Source organism: Larus michahellis, chromosome 2 (genome assembly GCF_964199755.1).
Source record: "Larus michahellis chromosome 2, bLarMic1.1, whole genome shotgun sequence".
Lineage (NCBI taxonomy): Eukaryota > Metazoa > Chordata > Aves > Charadriiformes > Laridae > Larus > Larus michahellis.
The window spans coordinates 47,043,099-47,065,380 of NC_133897.1; the positions used below are offsets into that span (position 1 = coordinate 47,043,099).

The following is a 22,282-nucleotide window of genomic DNA, read 5'->3' on the forward strand; positions in this document are numbered from 1 at the left end:
AAGTGACTAAGGGCAGCTGCGTGTACCAGCATCTGTTTGTAAAGGCGCTCTCCTACTCTTCATGTGTCCAGATTTCATGCACATCATTTTTTTAGCCTTTTTGTGTGGTTTATTTTTCATAGATCACATACATTTTGCCCCTCCAAGAGTTAGAAGGAGCTCAGGCAAGAAGCTTGTCACAGTCTGTCTGTACAGACCTGGGCTCCAGGAGGTACAAGCAAAAGCAAGACGTAGATACACACACTCCTCTTTCCAATATCTGATCTGGAGGAGGGATTCACATGGCTCTCCTTTTCCTTTGCTAATTCCTCCAACCCAAACAGCACCCACCAGGCAGTGACATCTCAGGACTGCACTGACTGGGCAGCAGCCAGGGAGAACTTGGAGTTGCCTCAGGAAGGGACCAAAAATCACTTTGGCATTGGCCAGAGCCAAAAAAACCGCAGGCATTTACATGCACAGACCCAGCCACTTTAATAGCTCATCTCTCCTAAATGGCTGCATGTGCTATTCACAGAAATGTGCAAAAACAGAATTGCAAAGTGAACGATGGATGATATTCCTCCCGGTCAGTGGGGCTACGAGCCCCATGGGCTGGTAGCTATTCTGTCAAGGAGGGAAGGGAAGGAAACTGCGTTTCTGCAGGACATCGTGGTCCCTGTTTTGTAGGGAAGGAACAAGTGCTGCAACACCACAAGACATTGTAAAATCATTTGCATTCATTTGCACGAACATGAAATCTCTGCTGAACCCCAGACCTTGCACACTGTATTAAGAAGCTACCACCAGCTGTAACCTTCTTGCAGAAAAAAAAGGTATCATTTCAATGAAATACTAATTGCAGAGCACATCCTACTATGGCTCCTCGGGGAGGAAAGAAAAGCTGTGGGGAGGACTGCACACACGGTTCATTTGCATTAGTTGCCCTTATTATTCCTCCAGGTTCTCTTTTTTTTCTTCAATATTAATTAAAGCGCTCATGCTGCGACAACCATGGGGTGGAGAGAGAGTGATGGGGAGACACACCGAGTGACTGGCAGACATTTCATCAGTTTAACTTATCCCATTACACCTTTTTTTTTTTTTCAGTATTTCCTCATTTTCTCCCTAAAACCCTAAGTAGGATAGGCGCACGAATTATATTGTATCTAGGGATAAAAACCTGATGGAAACAAACTCCTATTTTCTCTGCATAAATAACCCTGTTGATCTCCTCCACTGACAATGCACAAATGCTGCGCATATCCAGAGCTTTTCCCCATGTTTGGGAAGCTCCCAAACAGGAGGAGTACTCCTGACTGCTCACTCTCCACAGGTTTTGTAGTTACATCCAAGGGCAGACAATAGCTCCAAATCGTTTGGGGCTTCAAAGAGGTTAACACAGGTCTCATGTCAGCAGCTCTGGAGATAGCCTGCAACTTCAGGACTGATTTAACTTCCAAAAAAACAGGGTTTCATTTAACACTCTCCTCTCTAGGAAAGTTAATTGTCACCTGAAAAGATCATGAACCAGCAGAAGAGTGAAATCTAATAGTACCACCAAAGCCCTGGAGGTTTCTACTAAAATTGCTACAGGAAAGGTCCTCCCACCTTCCACCCTATTTTTTCGACTGGAAAGTTGGTTTCAAAGCAAGGTCTGCCCAAAATGCCCAAGTATTTCCCTATGCACATTACAGCCATTTAGCCATCATTTGCACGTACATCAGTGGAAAGGCTTGCAAAACTTTCCTTACAAACCAGATTCACTTCTCTTCCGTGCTGCCTCACCATCAGACTGGCCACGCTGCTGCTGACGGCACCAGGGAGATACAGGCTGGGGCCTCTCCAAGGGTCATACCGCAGCATGCCTCAGCAAGCCTGCTCGGGGCTTTCTGTCCCTTTTCTGTCTCACGGCAGATGTATTTTTCTTCCATCTCAGGCCTGAAAGTATGAAAACAGAGAGCAATCTAAGCCGTGCCACTTCACAGTGCTACAGTGAGAAGCTGCAGACTATTCAGAGGCTGATTTCCTAATGAGCCCCAAGGCTGGCCTTTGCATTTTTGGATTAGCAATGAAAACCTAGTTTTTCTGACAGTAGGATTCAGTGTTAACATTCCCTCTTTAAAGTATGCTTTGCGTGCTCTGCAGACTCAGGAGGCCTCATTTCTATGAGCTACTAGGTGCTCTGCAGTGGACATTGGCCATCCCACTGCCCAGTGGCTCAGAGCACGCAGTGCGCATTTGGGTACTTTATCAATTATGGTTTTAATTAAGGCTTTAATACAAAAAAGGCTTAATAAAAGCTGTTGGGAATAGAGGCTTGTATTTTCCAAATAGTTTAAAGCCAAAGCTTACTGTGACGCTGACCCGTGACATCAGCGCTGACTCTTCCAATTCAACTCTCACATCCATTACCCTTATGAATAGTTGAGAGGCTCAATGTGCTGTTTCTAAATTGCCGGGGGCTGTGCTGGGGAAGAAATGGGCTTCAGAAGTGCAAACTGATTGACTCAGTTCAATTAAAAATTAACCTAAACACCATAAATTTAAGTTTTACTTCAATAGCATTTGAATTAGCATTATGCTCTATCTAGAACAGGCAAAAACAACTTACACCCCCCGCACACCAAAACCACACTGCTCAAAATACTGGCTACTACTCCTTGGTCATAGAACAGGCTTGGTATTCAGTACAGTCTATAAAAAGTGGAAACCTCAAAACATTTTAGTTTGAAAGTAACTTTTTGAGTGATTAAATACTTTGATTTGCAAGCGGCAGTGTTTTAAATTAAGTCTCGTCCCATAAGTTTACCTGTAATTTTACTAACAACAGCTTTCACATGCACAAACCCAGCTATGAGATCAGGGAGTCAGTCTCCTCATTTGTCAATCATCTGACTTTGTAAACATTAAGTGTCGATTTGAATAGCATGAAAAAGGACACAAGTTTAAGAGTTTCTCGTTCTTCAAAATACACATTTTTTGAATGAAAAATTATCAAAATCATTGTTGAAACGCCAAGTGTTGAGAAAAAACGGCATTTTCTGTACAGAGTGTCCGAAGTTCCAATAATGTAAAACATGTTATGAAAGGCTGGTTGAGGATTTTTTTTTTAGAAGTTTTGAGATTGAAAAAGTAACAATTGCTACTTGCTTCATTCCAATTCCTACATAAGACTTTTTCTGTTTAGAAAGAAATGTCAAGCTCAACTCACAAGGGACACCTCACAGCAAACCCAAACGGGCAGTTGAGCATGCAACAATGCCTGGAAAACCTGCCCTCTGGCAGGCTTAGTCCCTGGGGCCGGCTGATTTTGGGGCACACAAATCTGTGAGCTTTAGTCAAAAGCCAGGGGCCCTCTGGAAGCCTCTCCCGTGGGTTCCCCATTGTCTCAAAGCCATCTCTGCCTGTTATCTTGAAACTTAGTTCAAAGCTCTTGCTCTCTGTCCCCTCTGGTTGAAACTAGCCAACAGTCCAGAAGACGCTGGAAGAGGAGAGATATATGCTTCTCCGTGTGGAGTTTGCATTTCCTTAGGGAAAGCCGACTAAAAGCATACACCACAAGCAGATTTTCAAAAGATACATTCAGCTACTTGTTGTCTTAAGGTGTAAGACTGAGGAGGTCCTGCTGTATAATGCTACAACCTCTGTAACAAGTGAACACAATGGTTCCCTCTCACCCTAAAATATTTATTCCTACATAAGAAAAAAAAACAACAACCAGCCCTATAAAAATAGAAAACTGTTGGTCATGAAGGATCAGAACCACATTTATCACTTCATGTGCTTTATGATGAATCTGAGTTTGCCCACACCTGTGCAGGGAAAACTAAAGCAGGGATTCAAATGGGGTGCTGCACACGTCGCTAAAGGAAGGAGCTGGGTCAGCTCTCCCGCTTGCTGCTTTCCCCTCCATATTCTCCATGTGCCCGGAGACCAGGTGCCGCTCTGCCAGGGATCCCACACTGAATCCTGCATGAGCTGCCTCTGCTCAGGGAGCCAACGTGGGATGAGGGCTACTGTAACAGCATTAACGAATGGTCCCTCACCATTGTTATGCTATTGTTAATTACAGCCTTACTTGGCTGTTTTGCTGTATTTTACATATATCATAGAATGGTTCAGGTTGGAAGGGACCTTAAAGATCATCCAGTTCCAACCCCCTGCCATGGGCAGGGACACCTCCCACTAGACCAGGCTGCCCAAAGCCCCATCCAGCCTGGCCTTGGACACTGCCAGGGATGGGGCATCCACAGCCTCCCTGGGCAACCTGTTCCAGTGTCTCACCACCCTCACAGGAAAGAATTTCCTCCTGATATCTAATCTAAATCTCCCCTCTTTCACTTTAAAACCGTCACCCCTCGTGTTATTGCTACACCCCCTGATAAAGAGTCCCTCCCCACTTCTCCTGTAGGCCCCCTTTAGGTACTGGAAGGCCGCTATAAGGTCTCCCTGGAGCCTTCCCTTCTCCGGGCTGAACAACCCCGACTCTCTCAGCCTGTCTCCGTAGGAGAGGTGCTCCCGTCCTCTCATCTCCGTGGCCCTTGGTGGCGCGCATCGCTCCCGCTCCCTATCCAGCCCAGCGCAGCCTCCTGCGGTGCCGAGGGCGCAGGGCCCCGGGGCAGGGTGCTTCCCTCCTCCCGCCTGGGGAGGCGAGAGAAATCCACCTTCCTTACGTCACTCCCCTGCAAGGTGGCGGCGTGACGTGTCCGGAAGGCGTTCCCCGCCGCTGCTACGTCACCGCGCCGCGCCGCTGCATGCGGAAGTCGGTGGGAGGCCCCGCCCAGGCAGACGCCGGCGGGAGCGGGAAGGGGCCGATGGAGCTGTGCGGTGGCGGCGACGGCTGGTTCCTGTACTACGCGTACGGCAGCAACCTGCTGCGGGAGCGGCTGCTGCTGCGCAACCCCTCGGCATCGCTCTGCGCCCTGGCACGGCTGCAGGTGCGGCGGGGTGGCGGTGCCGCGGGCGGGGAGTGGGGGAAGTCCGCTTGCCCTGGTGGAGCCACGCGTGGGCCCGGCTCTGCTACGTGGGGTCCGGCGCTGCAGGGCGGCCGGTCCCCTCTGCCGGTAGCAGGGTTTAGGCGGGGAAGGGGGGGGTCCGTCACTAGTGACGTTACGGCGTGACGCTCGGGGCCCGCCGCCGGGGCTGCCCGCAGCCAACGAAGCGTTTGCGTTATTCCCGTCCTTGTGGGTTTTATCTCACTGGGGTTGATCAAGTCTGAGAGGCCACCAGGCAAGACCCCGCACGTAGGGTTACGTACCTGAAAACGTGAGTAGTGGGTGCCCAGTTGGATTCATGGGACGAGTTCCTGGCAGCTTTAAAAGGACGTTTTGTTTAAAAAAAAAATAAAATAAACCAAAACTCCTTATTTCATGCTGGTTACAAGCGAGGAGCCTTCCCCCTGCTGCAGGTCGGGTGGGGTGCGGGCTGTCACCCAGCACTGCACAACTGTGGTGACGCCTTCCTCAGCCCCCAGCGGTTCTTCCCTCTCTGTGGTTATTAAATGTTAGCGTGTCAACTTTGCTTTAATGGAGGCTTGGAAATACGAGCTTGTGGTCATTAAGCTGCTGATGTACAGATGTGTACAGCTGGAAGGATCCTTGGAGGAGCAGAGCATTGATTGATAGCACTTAAGGACAACTTGAGGGTTCTCCTGGGGTAACCGGCAGGAAACGATATAGAGTGTATGAAGAAGTTCCGAAACCTTATAATTAATAGGCTCCCGATAGTCAGATATTTGGTGTCTCTTGGGTCAATCAGCCTGGCAAGTGATGCCCGCTTCTGTAAAGCATGAGGTGCTTACAGGTAGCTGCTGAGAGGCTGAACCTGCCAAGAGTCCATCACCTTGCAGGATCAGACCTCAAGAGGTGAGGAGGAAAGCAGTAGTGTGTCATGCGCTTACCTGTGGCTAAAAGCAAGCCCTGTGCTTCAGCTCTCTGTTTGAGTTTGGGGTAGTTTTTCAGGTTACACAATAAACGCCTCTTGCCAGGCTGCAGGTTAGCTGAAAGTCAGGCACCAGATTTTCTATCTGGCCTTCGACCGATTGCTGTGCTTCCTGCTAACGCCGGGTGGCTTCCCTCCCTTGCTTCAGGCTGGAAAAATCACTGATGCTTGGGAGCACACAAAGGTTGGACCTGGTTTCTGTTAATTGCTCTATGGTACTACCACGTTGGCTAAAAAAAAAAAAAAAAAAAAAAAAAAAAAAAGAAAAAATAGCTTGTAAACAGAGTACTTTGGATGCTAAACTAGATTATTAAATTCACTTGCCTCTGTTTTTATTTTTTAAAGCTTTGTTAATCTTCAGTCAAAGGCTGTAAGAAATAGGATGTGTAATAAGCGCAGAAGGGGTATTACACTGGTACTTAGAAGAAGGGCCAAAGACCAAGCTCTTGACCCAAGACAGTATCTGGTGTCTTTCTTCCCTTTTCATTGCAGTGCCTGCTGCAGTTGCCCACGTGGTGTAACACAGGGATTGCTGCTTCCACAACCGGAGTTAACCGTGCTATAGAAATAGTACACAGAAATAGCATATAGAACGTACGGTTTCTGTTGCCCTTTTTGTGCAGTACATGACAGTTTTATACACCTCCCCGCAGGTATTCAGTAGGGGTCAGGTCCAAGGAAATATAACTGGAGGAATAAAATAAAAAATTGGCGCTTTTTTTTTTTTTTTAAACTAGGGTACTTAGCTCTATGAAGGTATTTCCTTGGGGCTGCCCTGCAAATGCTTGTCCACATCTGTAACTTCAGGCTGCTGCTTGACTGGACTGTTTATTTGTGTGCCAATTATGTGGGCTTGAGGGTCTGCAGGGTCCAGTCCAGTCCAGAGACCTCCCGTAGTAATCCGGTGACCCGAACATTACAAAGCCATTTTGGAGCAGCTTTTTGAATGGTTGATGATTCGTGTGTCTTAAGTAAACTTTTTTTTCTAGTGAAAGTAGTTTAATGGGGGACATTTTATGGGTAAGGAAGATGATTCTATTGTTGGAGTAAACAGTATGGCTTTGACAGGTTGCTGATTATTGCTTACACACTCATACAAAATAATTCAATTAGTGTTCTGGTCAGTGCTGTACTTCTGTGTGTGAGCCTCCAGCTGCTCAAATTCTGCAACCTTTCCCCCATATCTGTTAGGACATTTACAAGAGGGTAACGTGTCTCAAAAAATGAGTATTAATATGTACATGCATGTATTTAAAATCAAAATTATCTAATAGCTTGAAGAGGGTGATCATGAGAAATAAACAAAGCTGTGGGGTTGTATAGGTTGGGGTTTTTTGGTTTTTTTTTGCTGTTCTTAATCCTTTTTGCCTATGATAGATTTTGTTGTTGTGATTAAGCAGGTAGTTTTCCTGAAAGTTGGTGGGTGGGTTTTTTTTTTCCTCTCCCTTCTTTGCTGCTAGGGAAGGATCCACAAATTGGCTAACAAGTAGGAGAGGAAACTGTGTATGGAATCAGACGGGAAATTACCCTGGAAAAATGCAAGAACCCATTATGCTCTTTTGCCTATAAGGTAATAGTTGAAACTACTTATAAGAAAAAGAGAGATTTGATTTCTAAAAAAAATGTTTCAACTTGCAAAAACCTGAATAAGCTCACTCAAGGAGGCATATGCCTTGACTCAAAAATACCCAAGAATGTTCCAGTTGAGTGATGAGATGGCACAGAACACTGGAAAATACACCGGATGGTATTTTATAATTGGGCAATTCTGTTAGTGCATGAGGACAAGACCCAAAGCTCACCATCTTGGCGGCTTCTTTACCCTTACTATTTTCGTGGACCCTGCTTGGTAGCATTTAAGTCTGAGCAGCACCAAAATCTGCAAAGGAATGGGCACCAGGTAGGCATGTCTTTTGAGGAGCAAGAAGGTAGTAGTCGGTTCCCTCCTTCATGGTGTTGTCCCAAAGGCACATCTCAGCTGGGGAACCTGCATGTTGTCCAAAGAGAAACACATGAGCAATCCCGTCACTGCCAACTTGGACAAAAGTCCAGCTGACATTTCTTCATCACTGCTGTATTTACTGCAGAATTGGGTACCTGTGCTACTCTAGAAGAAGGGCTACCTCCACTTTCTTCTCACCACTAGAAATTGTTAGCTAATGTTTAGGCCAGCTTACTAAGAGGTTTGGACATTGATCCACAGACCAAGACTTTTACCAACAGTGCCTTCTGTCAGACCTCTCTTCCCTTTGTCCCAAGGCTCCTGTTTCTCATGGAGAGGTGGAAGAGGCTGCCTCAGCCCCTCATAAGATGGGAGCTGCATCAGATCCCACCTGTCTGTTCCTCCTGCTATGACTCCACTACTTGTAGACTCTCCTTTAGCTGCCCCTTTCATGTCAAGAATAGCCAACAGCCCTTATCTTAAGTGGAAATTGATTCTGTGCATTGGTTTCATTTGCAGGATTTTAAGCTCGAGTTTGGCCATCATCAAGGCAGGACAAGTTCTGTCTGGCATGGAGGTACAGCTACCATTGTTCAGAGCCCTGGAGACGAAGTATGGGGAATAGTGTGGAAAATGAACGCTAGCAATTTAAGTTCACTGGATAAGTAGGTGACTTAACTTTTGCTGTCTTCTACTACTTTAGAGAGCAATTGAAAAGTAGTAGTTAATTTTTGGTAAAGAGCTGTGTGGAAACTTTGGTGTTGGAAACAAGAAGATGCTTTGGATTTTAATATGTGAATTTCACTTCACAGTACGTGTATTGACTTCTAACATATTTGTGATTAAATGGCTTTGCTTTCAAGTTAAAGCTACTTAGGGGTGTTTTAACAAGGTGTGGAGCTTGATTTGGAGCTGATACATTGGTCGGGCTCCTTTTTTTTTTTCTAACCCCTGTCCGCACAATGTCCTGTCCCTTAAATGACTGTAAACTCTGTATTTGTCCTGTGGCACTTTTCCCATTGCTTTAGGGAGAGTTTCCTTTGAGACTGACATCAATTTCTGTCTCTGTACATCTGTAGACTCCAATTGCAGTGGAAAAGGAAGGGATGAGGACAAGACTTTGCAGAAGAGGACAAGATCTTTAATACAGGCAAAGGGACCTTTTGAGGACGTTATTTTGCATGTCTTCTAAGGATTCACACTTTTGTGAACTTGAGGTAGATTCAAGCAGAGAACTGGGGCGGTTTTGTTTCTCCCTTTGAATGGGAGAGGCTGCCTGCACCATTGCAGTGCACGGCGAAGAACCTTCTGCCTGTGCCTGATAATTAAGATAAGTTTAAGGCAACCTGAGCAAGTTGTTCCCAGGCTGAAGTCTGGAGGACCGCCTGGATAAACAGATCAAGGAGTAGCATAACTTGTTGCAGGGTCTACAGCAGGACTTAGAACTTAATCTCCAAAACTTTGGCTGGTGTCATGTGCTTATTGCAGCTCTTGTGATGTGCCTGCACAGCATGGTGCTCCTGGTACACAAAGATCGTTTGTTCAGAGCCGTTCCTCACTGTCAATTCCAGTAGAAATCTGGGTTAGTGAGGCTAAGGAAGTGCAGCATATTAAAACCATTGAAAGCATTAAATTAATACAGTTCTTCTGCCGCTGGTACTGTTGCAATTTTGGTTATGACTGCGCTGTGCTGAGTAGATGTGTCCTTATAACCTTGGCCATGAAACTTGGAAGGTCTTACTTGCTTTTCATTGCCTACGGTGAACCTGAAAAACAACAGAAACGGTTGCCCAAGGTCTTTTAGCACATCAAGGGAATGGGCGCTCTCAGCACTCTCATATCCTGGTTGGGAGTGTTAGTCCCAAGTGGGAGGGCATCTAGCTGGTATGCTTCTGGTTGGGGTGAGCTTCACGTGTCCCTACTTTATAGTTTCCCAAGTTCCTCCTCTGTTGCTTAGACACTTAACCTTCTGCCCCCCTTTCTGCTGACCTTTACTGAAATCTCCTGATTTGCCGTGCTTTCCTAAAGCATAATCTTCACAAGTATAAAGATCCTGTCTGACAGCATCTGCTTTGATAGTAGCACTGTGTTTCCCCCCACAATGGGGATAGTATTTTGTATTTTGACTTCTAGAAGTGTTATTTATATACTGTAGAATTGGAGGTCCCTGGCATCTGTTTGACAGGGGATAAACTTTAATGCTGGCTAAGATGCTAGAGACTTGAGTGCTATAACATCACCAAAAACGGCAGGACAGACATGAGTCTTAAAGATTGCTTTTTCCCAGCTGCCTCGTTGATGCCATGAAGGTGAACTGGAAATGGGAGGAAATAGGATGTCTTCTGGGCTTTTATAGTGACAGTTGATAGTGTTCTTCTAAGGATTTCTCCTGACCAACTCAAAAGAGTTTGCATGTGTTCCTGCTGAAGGTCTTGGGATTCTTTGGCTCTGTGCAAGCAGATGTATTTGTAAGGTTTCAACAAAGTTATTTCCTGGAATGTCTATGTATCAAGAAAAAAAAAAATCACTATTTGCCCCACCCCCCTCATTGTTTTTCCTTCCAATCAGGATAAAGAAGTCTGTGCTTTGTTATCCAGAAGCAGAGGAGGGAATGTGTAATTGATGCTGCATATAGTTAGTTGAAGTACTAGTAAAACAATGTGATATATAGAAAACAAATATGGGAGGGGAATCTTTTGCTTAGATTGCTGAACTTTTTGCCTTCAAATGCATTTTGGTGCTGGTTTGTGGTCAGATAATTTTTTTTTGTCCTCTGTATTTCACAAATCTATACAGTACAGACTAAATCATGACTAAATCCTCATATGTCCTAGCAGTGGATGTTACTTAACTGTAACATTTTTCTTGTTCTCACACACCCATGTGACTGACTTTGCAGCCTGTTGGCCTTGAGTCTGCAGTTAGCTTCCAGTCTCTACTTGCACTTAACCTAGTTACTCACATTACATGTCCCATGTTATATATGTTAAGTAACTTGAAATGGTAGTCTTTGTAAGAAAGATAGGTTGTCAAAATGATGTTTTGATGAGCTGTGTTAAAACCCATGTTATCACTCATATCTAAAGCACATCTGAAGTTAATTGTGCTACAAAGCCTGTCTTGTATTGCTTAAGCTTCTCGTTTACTTCTTACTGTTTCTTCAGACTTTTATTGGTGGCTGAATGCTAATGGTCAAAGACAACAAGTAGCCTTGGTTTTGAGTTGAGTTTTGTTTTCCTAAACCAGCGTGATTTTGATAACAAAAAATTAACAAAATGGGGTTTGCCCTGATCTAGCTCATTGTCGCTGTACGTGTCTTGCGCAAATTAAAGGGTGTCTTGGATTATTCATTGGAATGTGCATCAGAGGAGATGTGTGAATTTCCCCTTGTTCAAACACAACACAATGGGCAAGATAAAACTTTACAATTGTTTTCATTATCTGAGTGGAAGGTAAGGAATGATATGTGCCTGGCTCTTTAATTCCAATAATCTTGGTTGTGTTTCTCTTGTAGATTACCAGACTTGCACAGTAATTCATTCACAAGGAGTATTCCCCCTCCAACTTCGCAAGTTAACCACTAGTCATCTTTCTTATAGAGCTGAAATGATGAAAATGAATGCTGCTGCTTCTTCAGAAACTTTTTTTTTTTATATGAAACAACTTTGCACAAGAAGTACTGGAATATGTTTTTCTTTATGTGCTTTTCTTTAAGTCTGTTAATAGTGCAGACTAGCGTCCTGCCTGGAATTCTAATAAATGCATACGTTTAATTGCAGTTTGTTTAAAAGATGCATCAGTTATTTGGCATGAAAGGAATGTATGTTCCTTTACAGGCAAGAGGGAGTTGAAGATGGCATTTATGGCCCAATAGAAGTTAATGTCCACACTCAAGCAGGAAAGGTTCTGACCTGTCGAAGCTACCAGATGAAGGACTATGTCTGTGGTCCCCCTTCTCCTCAATATAAAAAGGTAGGTGTTGCACTATAATTTTGGAGAGAATACACAGAAATATATAATGCAGTACTTCTATCCTATTTAATAAGTACTTTATTTAGAGTGGATGGAAGGCATGAGTAACTCTAATTTAAAGATATAACTTAATCCTTCTGCGATGTAATAGTGTAATGATGCTCGCAGAAGATTGCTAGCTCTTAAAGGCCTACTAAATCAGTTTTATTTTTTGGCCTAGTTATGCCTTACATGAAGCCTCTGTTTAACTTGTGAATTAGTCATGACTGACACAAGGATTTCTGAAGGATATTGTTTACCTGTATGCAGCAATTCTCTGTCTGAAAAATTAATGTATTCCACTAAAACAACAGAGGGAAGCTTCTGTGGGGAGAACACAGCACCTGGCTTGTAGGCTCAAGGACATGGATTATCCCTATTTTCTTATGAAGTATCTTAATGTCATTTAATGCAGGAGTCCACTCGCCTCCTTTTATCACATGCATCACCAGTATATCACAGGACTTCCAGCGGCGTTGCACGGCACTGCAGGCTTCCCACTTGATGGCTGGCTGGTGAAGCAGAGGTGTTTCAACACCGTTCTGCAACACGCGGACTCTGTAGAGACGCATGATCCAGTCACGCAGCAGGCCTGACCTGCTTAGCTTGTGGGATCTGATGCGGGCCTAGCCTCGGGTGGCATGACTGCATGTCTGGAATTGTGCAGCCATTAGCAATTGCAGATAGACATCACTGTAACATGTTGACTTTTTTTTTTTTTTTTTCCCCTACTGAAAGCAAAGAAGCGGGGCTTGAGCTTGTTAAATCCCAAGTGTGCAGCCTTCTCTTAACCGAGGAGCTCGCTCCTATGAGTCAGCTTCCAGGAGCATAGCTACGGCCAGCTGCTGCAAGACTTCTGAGAGAAACCTTGCTTAGAAAGCAGGCTCTGCTGCTTCACAAACCTCTTTCCTGCCTTCCCACCTCCTGTCAAGACACATCTTTAGCACTTTTCAAGCAATTAATACGTAGTCTGCTGCTGCGTGTCAGCTCTCGCTAGTATGCTGTAAGAGCAGACTTCCAATATTGGCAACTTTAGTTAAACATTTCCTCCTGCTGTTGTCAGGGTCAGTTGTTAGTTCTCTTCTTCCGCCCCCCCGCACCCAGCTTTTATTTGTTTAACTTAACCAGGCAGGAGAGCTAAAAATTTAGTACAGGTGAGTGCATCTGCACACAGTGATCTACATCCATCTATTGTTGTGTACCTTTTGTGGCAAACTTCATCCCTTCTAGACACCTCATCCTTGAATTTCCTGACTGTTGATTGCATGAAAGGGTATTTACAGTAGTGTCACCTTTTTAAATCTGCCTGGTTTTTTAACTGGAACTTGCTGGTGTCTCTTTCAAGCCTTGGCTCCTACAGCCTCCTCGTTTCCTCTCACTGTCACTTATTTTCTCTTGCACCAATACTTAAGTTTATTTCGTATGTAGAAGGAAGGCTGCAGTAGGAAAACTCTAAGGAATCCGTGCTTTTTCACTAGGCTAAGTATCTGTTTCTGTTACTCTATAACCTGCCTACTACAACCATGCTGTTGTGCTTTAGATTTGAACAGTTTAATTTTAAAAATAACTTCAATAACGTATGCTGCTTCTCATTGAGATGTGATACTAAGGCTGGCTAAAGGCATAAAAAGGAGTTCTTTTCCTCCCTGGGAGAAAGAACGGAATAACTGAGTAACAGCTTAATTGTGCAGTCTTGTGCATGTTAGTAGCATTTCAGAATCTTAAGGGTATGCCTTGGTAGTTACAAGCCTTTTCAGAGTAATTTTGTTGATGATTAAGGTCTTCAGCGGTCTTCTAGAAGCCTTTGGCTATCTTTAAGTACAAATGGCATTATTTGGGATAAATTCTCTTGTTAACTTAAGTGGTTCTTCCTGTACGAGTAAATGTTTGGAGAGGTCTGTCCTTCCTAACCCTATTATTGACGGCTCTTTTTCACCTTTGGATTTTAGGTTATATGCATGGGTGCAGAACAGAATGGCTTGCCAACTGACTATCAGAAGAAATTAGAAGCTATTGAAACTAATAACTATGCAGGACCAGTGCCAATAATGGAAGAGATTGAAGCTGCTATTAAAGCAAAGAAAATAAAATCTGCATAGAATACCTCTGCACTTGTTTGGCCATTCCCCTTGATTTAGATACCTCTCCTCACTATTTATCAAGAAAAGATGAGTTTGCTGTGCATCTACAGTAAGCCATCAGACATAATTTGTAGTCTGAAGAGACACTGACGTTGGTAACTTCTTCATTTTGTATGTATAGCTTGAGTACATACTGAAGTTTTTGCAGATTTAGAAATTATCTTTCTTTAATTGTCATGCAGTGCTGCATGCAAACTTGTGCTTCATGTCCTATATACTGACCTTTTTAAAGGAAAAAGGCCATCTTGATGGTTATTGGCATCTGTTGCCTTCTGAGGAATAAGGGCTGCAGGACCAGGCCCTTTGTTCTTAAATGTTGCATACACAATTAGTAAGAATTTCAAAGATTTATTTTTTGATGCAAAGTAGACTCAAAACCCTAAAGCAACACTAAACTTTTTCCTCTGCTGTTTAATGGTTTAAAGGCTAACCTATCTAAAACTATGAAGCTCCTATTTCTGTTTTTATAGTTAACAGAGAAAGTTTAAAAAGTATTACTCTTCTGTCTCCATGTTTTTAAGTGTTAGTCCAAAAGGCAATCCAGGCCTAAGGACAACATTCAGCAAAGGATCTTATGGCCTACTCCTTTCTGTGTCTAGTAATCGTCATAGGTGAACTGGTTATATAACCAACAGATTTTTTTTTTTTTAAAGAATTTGTTTTAGTTAGATAATCCCAAGTTTTTTAAATGACCTTTTTGACTGGCTGGCTGCTTATCTAGGCCTTGGTCTCACGTCCCGTGAAATCAGAAAGTCTCCTGTGAGTCCTAGTGCATTTGTTTCATGGTTTTGTTTGTCTCTTAAACCCCAGATGAACAGACTTGGTCTCTCTTTTTTTTTTTTCTTCGTGTTTTTTTTTTCTTTCTTTTTTTTTTCCCTTTGACAGTCTCATGCAAAACTGGAAGCTCTTGTAAGGTTTAGAGTACTTATCTTTATGGTATTTGGCAACCCCTGTAGTTAGTCTGTGGGGGACAAGGGAAAATTCACAACCTGGAAGATGTCAAACAACTGAACTTTGGCTTATCTTCTGTATGGTGTATTTTTTTTTCTCTTGATGTACAGAGGGGCATAAGATACAATCGGTGTCACTGTGTGACTGCTTAGATAAACAAATGACAAAGTAACAGACTTACAGTGTCTTTTCTGCATATTTTTTTTTCTGTAAACTTTTTCCAGGGATGTGTAGGTGCTATCCTAATGTCGTATGCCCGTTTCCAGAGTCGGGCACAGTGACTGCAGTAAAACACGGTACTTTCTGTATTAGCACTGTCTAGGCTGAAACTGAGTAAATAAAACGGTGATTACCAAACCTTTCCCCTGTCTGTTCAATGCATGCTTCAAGAAATAGTGGCATCACTTAGCGAAAGCTGGCGATGTGGAAACATCACTGGAACTTCCATGGGCTATGTGTGTTTTTAATGGCTGTAATTTCAGAATGGAGGGCAAAACTGTGCATGAACATGCTCCTTCACACCAGCACCACTTACTTTGCTTTGCCCTCACTAGGGCTTTTGAACGATTAAATAGGTATTTTACTGTTGCAAGAAGAAAATGGAAAATAATGCCCTGACAGCCTCCTTGGAGGGAGTTGACAGGAGATACTTGATACCTCCTGTTGAGGAAAATGGCGGGAGCTCCTGAGGGCTGGGGAAAAGCCTCTTCCTCTGCCGAGGCAAGACCACCGGCCCCTCTCTCAGAGAGAGTGGCCTTCTGCCATGCCAGTGTGGGGAGGGGAAAGGCAGTGTTGGTGAAGGAGAAGGAGGCCTTCCTTCATGCCAGTATGGGGAGCGATGGGCGGGTGTTGGCGAAGGAGAGCTTCGGCCATGCCTGCGTGGGGAGGAGCTGCCTCCCGCCGGGAAGGAGAGACAGTGTGTGGGGCGGGAGCTCCTTCCCGGGGGTGGGGGGAAGCACCCGTGGGCCGGCTGTCGCCCCGCTCCTCCCCTCGCCTCCGTCCCTTCAGCCGCCGCGGTGAGTGCAGGGGACGGGCGAGGGGCGGAGGAGGGTCGCCGGGCTGCTGCCCGCCTCGCTCGCTGTGGGGGCGGGGGGGGGGGGGGGGCGTCGCCATGTCGTGAGGGGTGGGCGGCGCGGGGGGACGAAGGACTGGGGGCGGGCGGGAAGGGGGACGCTTGAGCTGCATGTCGGCGCCGGGAGAGGGCTGGAAATCAAAGTTTTTGCTCTTTGTAAACCGAAGTTTCCCTGCCGCCGCGGGAAAGGTTGCGAGGGGGAAGGGGAAGGGCAGCGCCTCACCGTCTCCCGCTGGCGCCTGCCTCTCGGTGAACTTCGGGAGCTCCCGCAATTGAAAAAATTTGGGGACTTTTTGGTGTTTCTTCAGCCGGGGCCCCTCCCGCCTCCGGGGAGGTGTTGGCGGTGTTAGGCAGAGGACGAGGAGCGGGACCAGCCCGCCGGCCAGGCCGGGACAGGCAGCGGTGACCCCAGAGCTCCTTGGCAAAGGAAACGGCACTTTCCTACAAAATACAGCAACGCCACCAGGAATAAATACTGTCACAGAGGCCAGTCGGGGGTGTCATTACCCTGAAGGCCACTGGGGAGGGGTGGCGTGGTCCTGCGGGGGGGAGGAGGTGGGAGGGAGGCATCTCCGTGCCCCCGCCGCGCCCTCCTCATCTGTCCCATAAGCGGCAGATAAAACAGTAAAAAGAAAAGGCATTTCCATGCCGTAAACCTGACTGAAGGTCCGTATCCATGTGGGAGTCGTTCAGGCCTCGGTGCTTTGCTCATTTAATGGGAAAGGAGCTATAAGAGAGGGAGGCGGGAGCGGTTTGCCTGGGCAGAGTCGGTGCCCCATGGCGGTGGGGAGGCCGTGGCTTGGCATGGCATGGAATGACTTGGCATGGTATGGGATGGCGGGAGGGTGGTCTTCCTCCATGCCAGTGTGCCACTGGCACCAGCAGTTAACTCCCTGCCTTGCCTTGATACGTGGGCAGTCTCCACGTAGGACCCCGTTTTGCTGGATGGATGGATGGATGCACAGGCACAGCCAAGGGGTGGTCTTTGGCCAGGTGGAGTGGGCATAGCTGATTAGGTTTGCTGTCAATGACCAGCACAAAGCTTGGGAGATTGAATTAGGAGAGCTGTGAATATGCGATTCCATCAATTGCAGCTTTGATTGTGGCACTCACTGCAGGTTGAATGTGAAAATAGTAAATAATAGTAGAAAAGAAGTTCCAGTTTTCTGAGACACCAGTAAATTTTTTCCCTCCTCTTCCACTGTTAAAAAGAAAAACAATCCTAAGATCTCTGATAGAAGAACATTTCTTTGCTTTTTAGCAGTGGTTCCTTCTTATTTATTAAATGTTTTCCTGAAAGAAGTTATCAAGAAGCCACATAAAATCGTTTTCGCAGGGACTTGTTAATTCATGCAAACATCCTACGTAGAGCTCCATTTGTTTAGAAGTAAGCTGTTCAGGAAATGTAGCAGCAAAAGCTACTTTTGCCTTGTAAAGGCTACTTTCATGCCTTTTAAGCAAAAGCTTGTCAGTTTACCTGGCAGAGGCAGAAACAATTTCTTCTGTGTTCTTTTGTATCTGTTATTCTTCGAACAACTTGGGATGGCTACAAAAGCTTATACTACAGTCAAAGGAGAGATAGAGAGGGGTGGGGGGAAAAATCACTGAAAGATGATGATCTCAGTGAGCCCGGCACAATGCAAAATCACATGAGTTATAATGGATTTACAGTAGTGTGATGTTAATGTATGGCTCCTGGGGCATTTGTTGACATATGTAGCATTGATGACGATAGTTACACAGAGATTGTAAACTGGGGTATGATGGATGTATTTTAACTCGTAGATAAAGAATATCGTTGAAGGTCAGTACAGGGACTTTGTACATGCTCTACCAATGCACCACTTGTGCTTTAAAAATAAAAGGCTACCAATGCACCATTTGTACTATAAAAATAAAAGGCTATTTTTTAGTACGTCTGTGAAATACATTGCATCATTTCTCATCAAAACATGCAGACTTTGTGTAGCATATGTGCCCATTTGCTTCTAATCTCTACACATTTTTTACTGTGCTTGAACTATGTAAAATAGTTGAAGTTCTTTTAAAAGTGAGAGCTGCTGTGTGGAAATATGTTCTGTCTTATGTCTTTGTTATAGTCAAAGACTGGCTGCTGTGGCACACGTGAAATAAGATGTGGAAAACCAGTCTCTTTTCTGTCTCTCCCGGTGATAGCAAAAAATTGAGTTTAGACTGCCTTGACTGAGTCTAGATTACCATTATTAATTAAAAAGCATGTCAAAGTCTCCAGTTCTTCTCTTGCTGTAATGGCTCTGCAGTGAGGTGGCTGCACTGTAAAATAACTTTTCTCAGGAAATAAAAAATTGGAGACACAAAGGGCACAGATTTTCACGTGAAATGGAGCACTATTTTCACACAGCCACCTCTTGAAGAGTAATTGCAATTTGAATACCATGGGCAGAAAGCTGTGCCGCCAGGGACTCCACTAGCCCAGGGCTGGCACTGGGGCTTGTGTTCATGCTTCACTGTTGTCCTGCCAGAACTGGCTACTAGGTGCTGTGAAATTCCAGCTACTGGCTGCTGGTAGCTAGGTATGTGGCCTAGAACTTTTTTTCACATGCAATTTAGAGGAACGTTTTTTGTCAGAATAGCAAGACTACAGGAGAAGTAGTATCGAATGAGTTTTCAGCTCTTCAGAAATACTGTGTTTGGCCTTAAATCATCTGCTTTAAGGGACAGTTGTGGATGAATTTGCTCCTTGTATTGCCTTTACTACTTCATCTTACGCAGTCTCCTCGGGACCAGCCAGCTCAATGAGGAGTGAACTCCCTAGTTCACCCAAAAGTGGAAATGGTTTTTAGCTATTCTTTAAGATCCTTCAGCCCCTTTATCTCCAGTGTTTATGTTTGGTAAGACCTTGTTGTGATAAACCAGCATATTCTTCACTGCCAGAGGACTTCCAGGAGTGGGAGTTGAACAGGCATGGCAGTTTTGTTAGAAGAAGAGCAAGGAGATCTTAGTGAAAAGAGGATGTGAGAAGGGCAGGGCCAGGAAAGATATAAATGGATATGTGCTTGCACAATGCTGAGAATAAAAGGAAGTGAGAAGAACCACTAGATAAAAATGCCAGTGCCTTCATGTAGAGGTCATCAGTGCCATTGCAGCTCATTGATATGGATTATACAAAACCATGCTGTAAGCACTGATGCTTTTACTGTACCTCTTACTCTGACAAATTTCATTTCCCTTTTTAATTTCCCTCCTTATCCCTGGCCTGATCCCCATCTTGCTTCCTCTTTGTTACTCTCAGTTTTGCAGGCTTATGATGTGCATCTCTTGCCACACTTGCTGTTGCTCCTCACATCCCTTCAATCCCCCTTGACACTTCTTTTGGCCAAGGCCCTGTCTCCTGTCTCTTCTTTGGCTGTACAACTGATGGGTGAGCACTCTGCTCTCTGGTTCTTTTTAATTCCTGGTAGTCTGGTTTCTCTCTTCTTCACTTGACCAAAGCTGCTGTCCTACAAACAGCTAACTGAGTTTCCTCTCCAATATCATTGGAAGCCTCTTGAGTAAATAATGATTATTTTTTTTTAATTTTCCTCTCGGGAACAAGAAATACATTCTGTTCCCAGATAGGAAGATTTTCCCAATAAGCATCTCTCCTGTTGTCTCCCCATACTAGATTCCTGCTTTGCCCAGGTATTTGTCATCTCTATTCCTATTTAGGTGTTCTGCTGTTCCAGCTACTGTATCAGGCTTGAAAAATCTTTCCCTTTCTCCCCAGGTACATACCTTTCTGTGTATAAACCTCAATGCTAATGTTCATTTCTCTAAATAAGTATGTTCACAAACTGTAGCTGGTAGAACAGATGATCTCTATTGTAACTTAGTGATGTTGTACAGAGAGAGGATTGTAAGAGCCTCAAGGTGGCTGTCAGGAAAATTATTTTATTCATTAGCCCTTTCAGAAATGGAACAGTTCCAGAAATGAGGCAGTAGTTCTCAACAGTGGATGGTTTTAGACCTTGGTCAGTGCGCTGAGATGTCTCACATTAATGCATCTCTCAGTCTTTTCTGACAGCGTTCCCATGACTGATGCCACACCAGTCACAAGAATTGCACTGGAATGGAATCCAGCATCTGGAATGCCCAAGATAAGGCAAAGAACACTATACGCACTCTAGCAAGCAAATGCTTTCAACACATATTTATAAGCTGCATAAGCATTTACCTTTAAACATACCAGATGTGTAACCTAGCATTGTAAAACTAACAGATTCTTGTAAAAAGAGACTTAGTACTTTGTAACGCTGTGATCCCTCACTGAAAAGACTCCTGTTAAAGCACTATGGAAGCTGGGACTCTTTCCAAAAAGAGGGGTGATGGACTTGCAGATAAGTTGGAGACCTCATGATGTCAACACATTGGCCTTGTGTTTAAAAACAACAAGAATAACAACAACAACAACCGCCCCCAGTAAAACAGAACCGTGTATGTCAGAATCTTACGAACAGTGTGTTTCTCTAAGAGAACAAGCACATTTCTCAGGACTTTAAGGTGTTGTTGCACCTAGAACTGCTACTGGAGAAAATTTTTGTGTTTACTTTAGTCTGAGTAGGACCTGAAGTTCCTTCATATAGCTGATACACTTTGCTACAAACATGCACATACCTGCCTTGCTCTTAACTACGTGTGGCAGGAAGTCTTTCTGTTCCAGCACCATTTAAGGTGTTCAGCCGCACATCTGATGTGACATTTTCTTAGTCTATGGATGGTGGAAATTTCCATTTTTTCTTATTAAAAGAGACTGATGGAGATTACTGTTTTCTCCAGGACTGGATGGCGTGTGTTTTTTGCCTTAAAGTTAATATTGGCACTGAAAATATCACTGAGTACGTCATCATGCACAGAATTCATATTGCCAGCTCTGACTTCCCTGCTTGGTGTTTTTGCTCTTTCTCCTTTTCTCCCCTGATGCTTAGCCTGACTTCATATTCTTTTTCAGTCGCTCTCTTGTTCCTCCACTCTCTTACAGATCACCCTGTGTGAAAGGTGATGTGCTCTCTCCTGCAGCATACGCATGCACACCCCTTCCAGTAGCAACCAGGTTCTGTAGTGGCTTGGACTTAGATGCAGGGCAGGCCTCTTTGAGACATTCTGATCTTTCCATATTTTCCTTGTTCCTGTCCTTTTGCTGTATTTCTTCCTTCTTTTATTATCCTCTTTGTAGATGGATCTGAAAGAGTGAAGGAAAGACTTCCATTTGTTTTGTACACATGACAGCACTTTGTTTCATTATTGTGGTTTCATGGATGTTTGTCTCAGTTCTGCTCACAAAGTAGGAAGAAAGAAAATGCATTAGGACAACCTAATGTCCTAGAATAACCAAAGCAAGCAGGGAACGTTGGGTAGAAGCAGTATCTTGAAAGAAAAGGGTTAATATTTCTATTGCATGTGTTTTAAGGTGACTCTATCTCTTTAACTAAAAGCTTGCAAAAGCTTTAGAGTAAATGATGTTTTCAACATTGTTTGGTCTTCATGATAGACTTCCTTTATGGAATGAGCTTTCTTGAACAAAGAGATGTGCCAATGTGGCTTCTAGGAAGCTGAGTGACTCAGAAGTCAGCCACTTCATCTGGTGGGTCATGTGAATGGCGTAATGAAAGGTTGGTTTGTCTGAGTAGATGCAGTCACTTACTCATGTGGTAAGAAAGTCACATCACTTGGTTACATTCCCTTTGGTTGAAAGAGTTTTGCAGTTTGGGAGGTGGCTGTGATCCAAAACAGTTGTGCTGGGGATTTGGCTCATCTCAGCCTTTAGAGGGCTCAAGTCTTAATGCAGTTATCTGCATCTGTGTAGGTCAGCCACTCTAAGTTAGGACCTAACTTAGAGGATCTAAGGAGAGAGGAACTAAGATCTAAGCTGGTTTGCCAGCTTAGAGATCAGAGGGACTAAGCTGGTTTGCCCTGTGTTTGTAAGCATAGTTAGTTAGTATCATTAAAATACAGTAGTATAAATCACGTCTTTCTCCAGCGTCAAGCAGGAGAAGCTACACTGATGCAGAGCCACAGCTTCTGGTATGGAAAACCCATAGAAATGAGTTTGTTCCAATAGCACATCACCTAGAAGAATCTGTGAGCTGGCAGAGCTCAGTTATAGCTTGTCCTGGGAGTGCTGAGGAGCATTTGGAAAGTTTGCTGGCACTGTAAACATCTTGGGAAATTGTGAGAATTATGTAGCAGCAAAACTGGGACCTTTACAGAATTGTTGAGGAAGGGCTT

General features: G+C 44.4%; 2 protein-coding genes across 3 annotated transcripts in view; both read left to right on the forward strand.

The window, feature by feature from the left end:
* The first annotated feature begins 4,732 nt into the window (after nt 1-4,732).
* On the forward strand, nt 4,733-15,330 carry GGCT (gamma-glutamylcyclotransferase). Its single transcript, XM_074575146.1, has 4 exons — nt 4,733-4,919; nt 8,384-8,529; nt 11,701-11,836; nt 13,825-15,330. The coding sequence occupies exons 1-4, from the start codon at nt 4,737-4,739 to the stop codon at nt 13,972-13,974; spliced, it is 615 nt and encodes a 204-aa protein (XP_074431247.1). The 5' UTR covers nt 4,733-4,736; the 3' UTR covers nt 13,975-15,330.
* Nucleotides 15,331-15,866: 536 nt separating this feature from the next.
* The window catches only part of NOD1 (nucleotide binding oligomerization domain containing 1), a 29,471-nt gene continuing 23,055 nt past the window's right edge, over nt 15,867-22,282 (forward strand). Inside the window, exon 1 of one of the 2 annotated variants that reach the window (XM_074575148.1) lies at nt 15,867-15,983. The gene's annotated coding sequence lies outside the window, so the exon portion shown is untranslated. The remainder of the gene's footprint in view (nt 15,984-22,282) is intronic. The other variant, XR_012585535.1, reaches the window with a different exon arrangement.

Excerpts from the sequence above, each read along its gene's own strand:
- GGCT (XM_074575146.1), top strand. The coding sequence starts at position 4,737 with ATGCGGAAGTCGGTGGGAGGCCCCGCCCAGGCAGACGCCGGCGGGAGC. Across the intron at positions 4,920-8,383 it reads GCGCCCTGGCACGGCTGCAG|GATTTTAAGCTCGAGTTTGG; the intron begins GTGCGGCGGGGT and ends TTTCATTTGCAG. Across the intron at positions 8,530-11,700 it reads AATTTAAGTTCACTGGATAA|GCAAGAGGGAGTTGAAGATG; the intron begins GTAGGTGACTTA and ends GTTCCTTTACAG.